At 54.4% G+C, this 2,816-nt stretch overlaps 1 protein-coding gene across 6 annotated transcripts in view; it reads right to left on the bottom strand.

Moving 5' to 3' along the window:
- Nucleotides 1-2,431, bottom strand: part of MDM2 (MDM2 proto-oncogene) — a 58,139-nt gene extending 55,708 nt beyond the window's left edge. For 3 of the 6 annotated variants that reach the window (XR_002908015.3, XM_024198227.3, XM_024198226.3), the window contains exons 1-2: nucleotides 1,866-2,099; nucleotides 1,619-1,703 (exon numbers count right to left, since the gene is read on the bottom strand). Coding sequence is in view for 5 of the 6 variants with exons in the window: in XM_024198227.3 (XP_024053995.2) it covers nucleotides 1,619-1,703; nucleotides 1,866-2,011 (231 nt within the window). In the remaining variant the exon portion in view is untranslated. Of the gene's footprint in view, nucleotides 1-1,618; nucleotides 1,704-1,865; nucleotides 2,100-2,271 lie in introns of those variants that run through there. The other 3 variants (XM_024198222.3, XM_024198221.3, XM_024198220.3) reach the window with 3 other exon arrangements.
- Nucleotides 2,432-2,816: the final 385 nt, after the last annotated feature.

Genomic DNA, 2,816 nt, shown 5'->3' with positions numbered 1-2,816 from the left:
AAAAAAAAAAAAAAAAAAAAAAAAAACCCACTCACCTCCAGGAGAGGCATAGCTACCAGCGCTAGGAGTGCGGCTCCTAGCAGTGGTGCACTGTCCATACTGGAGCTTTACAATGCTGAAACTTGCTGCACTCAGAGGGGTGTTTTTTCACACCCCTGAGCGAGAAAGTTGCAGTGCTGTAAATTGCCAGTGTAGACAAGCCCTTAATTATTTAAGCTCTGATCCTGCAACTGGATAGGTGTGGGAGGAAGCTTGCGCCCACAAGGAGCCCTGCTGACTTCAATGGGACTCTATACTAACACAAGGGTCCACCCAGGCATTGTAGATCTGATTGCAGATCAAGGCCTTACAATCACTGTCTTGATTTCCATGACAAAACCTCTGACTTTTAAGGTATTTTTGATTTTAAATAAATCACTGTATTTTTCCATCCTAAGCTGCATAGTATTCTTTCATGAACATCTGGCTTTTTTTGTGTTTTCCTACCTTTCTAGCCTTTTAAACTATTAGTAACTACTTAACTTTTCTAACAAAGTAAATTCACTTGCAATAGCATGCCATAACTTTTTAAATAACTTAAGTCACATCTGATGTGACAGAAACCATAGGATAGTGACTAACACAATTGCTGCAGTGCTGGTACAGTACTCAGACAGAAGAGTGACACACTTAAAGAATCACCACACCCCTGGGCTTTTCATCATAAGGTCTATGTCTCTTACCCTTGCTTTTAAGTTCTAATGCAGCACAAGATGGTATTGACACATACTGAAAACCTATAAAAACAACAAGGAGTCTGGTGACACCTTAAAGACTAACAGATTTATTTTATGCTATACATCTGAAGAAGTGAGGTTTTTACCCACGAAAGCTTATGCCCAAATAAATCTGTTAGTCTTTAAGGTGCCACCAGACTCCTTGTTGTTTTGTAGATACAGACTAACACGGCTACCCCCGATACCTGAAAACCTATAGTTAAATGAAAACAACGAGGAGTCCTTGTGGCACCTTAGAGACTAACAAATTTATTTGGCCAAAATAAATTGGTGCCACAAGGACTCCTCATTGTTTTTGCTGATACAGACTAACACGGCTACCACTCTGAAATCTGTCACCATACAGTTAAATAGAATCAGTTAAATTCATACTCTCTCAGAAACAATACAAACACCATGTAATACTAGAACATACACCTTTCCCAATGCTCTAATATGATTGTCAAGATTTCCATTTTAAATGCTATTTTTATAGGTTTTATATTCTGAATGGATCTAGTAATCTGTTCGAGGCTCAAACGGCATTAAAATCAAACACCTGTTAAAACATTTCTTTAAGAACACATTTAAAACCAACAAAATCCCAGAAACATGAAGTTTAGGTAGCTGTGCCATCCTTCACTCCCAACCGTGAAAGCTGATTTACTCCACAACTGTGCGATTAAAGAGAATCCACTTCACTTCCCTGGCTTTAATCCAATACGAACATCTAAGTTTCCTAGCATTGATGTAGGAGCAGTCAGCATCCACATTCTCGACACCTGTCTACCAGCAGGTCCATTGGAAGCAAGCCCCGCAGCCAGCAGGAAAACCTCGGGTGTCTGAGCGCCAGGGCTACTCACCAGTGCCTCTTGATCGGCGGGGGGAATGGCAGAGGCGCCGGGGCAGTCGTCCGGCCCAGCTGACATCTTGGTGTTGCACATTTGCCTGAAACGAAGACGGGCGGTGTTAGCCGCTCGCCCGGCAGCGGGCGAAGCGGGGAGGCGCACGGAGGAGCAGGGCCGGGGTAGGGGTAACGCGAAGCAGCGACGCGAGCCCGGGCCGCGCTACCCACTCAGAGCCGTGCGGGACCGGGGACCCTGGCCTCACCTGGGCGCTCCTGGCGGGCGGGCGCACGCGCGGCTGAGCTGCTGCACTGGCATGAAGCGGCGGGCCCGGGCCGCCTTTAAATAGCGTCGCCAGACGAAGGCAAGTCGGGGCTTAGCTCCTCCGCTGGCCGCGGCATGTCTGAGCATGACCCGGGGGTGACGCTGCTGAGTCACAGCGGGAGGCCGCGCGCGCCGCTGCTGACTCACCCAACGGCTGGGGCGGCCGCCTCGGTCCGGCCCCTCGCCCCAGCCCCGCGGCCGCCTGTTCCGCTTTCCCGGGCGGGCCCCGCGCGGCCTCCCTCCGCCGCTCTGCGGAGCCTCCCCACCAGGAGTAGGCGAAGCGCCCGGCCTACCCCGCCCGAGCCCCTCCCTCCGCCCGCCAGGCCCAGCGCCCCGTCCCCACGCACCGCCAGCCGCCGGGGAGGGGGAGGTGCCGCTACCTCCCGCGAACGGCTGCGGCCAGGCCCGCTCCGAGCGCCGCCATTTCCCCGACGCTGCGCCACACAACGCCCACGGGCCGGTGGTTTCCTCGCTGCGCACCCGGCAGGCGGGCGCCCCCTCGCGGCCACGAGAGCCTGCCCGGCCCGAGCTGCATCCGGGTCTCTGGCCTGGGCCTCGCTGCGCGTAGCGCGCAGGCTCCCAAGGGGGAGGGGCCGCTGCTTAGCCCGGGCTTGTCCCCAGCCCCGCCAAGGCCCTGCCTCCGCCCGCCTAGACTGAGGGGATCCGCCACCACCTCCCCGCAGCTGCAGGGCTGAGCCCCGGCCTGACCCAGCCCTTTTCACACACTCCGGGAGCTGCATTTCTCCAGTGGCCAAAGCGACCCCTTGCCTGCTGCCCCGCGATCCCTCTGCATTGCCCCCACTGCCCTATTCCCCGGCCACGCAGAGGGGCAGTTGTCTCCCCCCAAGGCAGGTGTCCACACCGGCCAGCAAACCAGGAGCAGGATACCCCA

This window comes from Terrapene carolina, unplaced genomic scaffold, assembly GCF_002925995.2.
Source record: "Terrapene carolina triunguis isolate 2854851 unplaced genomic scaffold, T_m_triunguis-2.0 Scaffold68, whole genome shotgun sequence".
NCBI lineage: Eukaryota > Metazoa > Chordata > Testudines > Emydidae > Terrapene > Terrapene triunguis.
The sequence above is the reverse complement of the archived record's forward strand: the minus strand, read 5'-3'. Positions and strand labels throughout refer to the sequence as shown.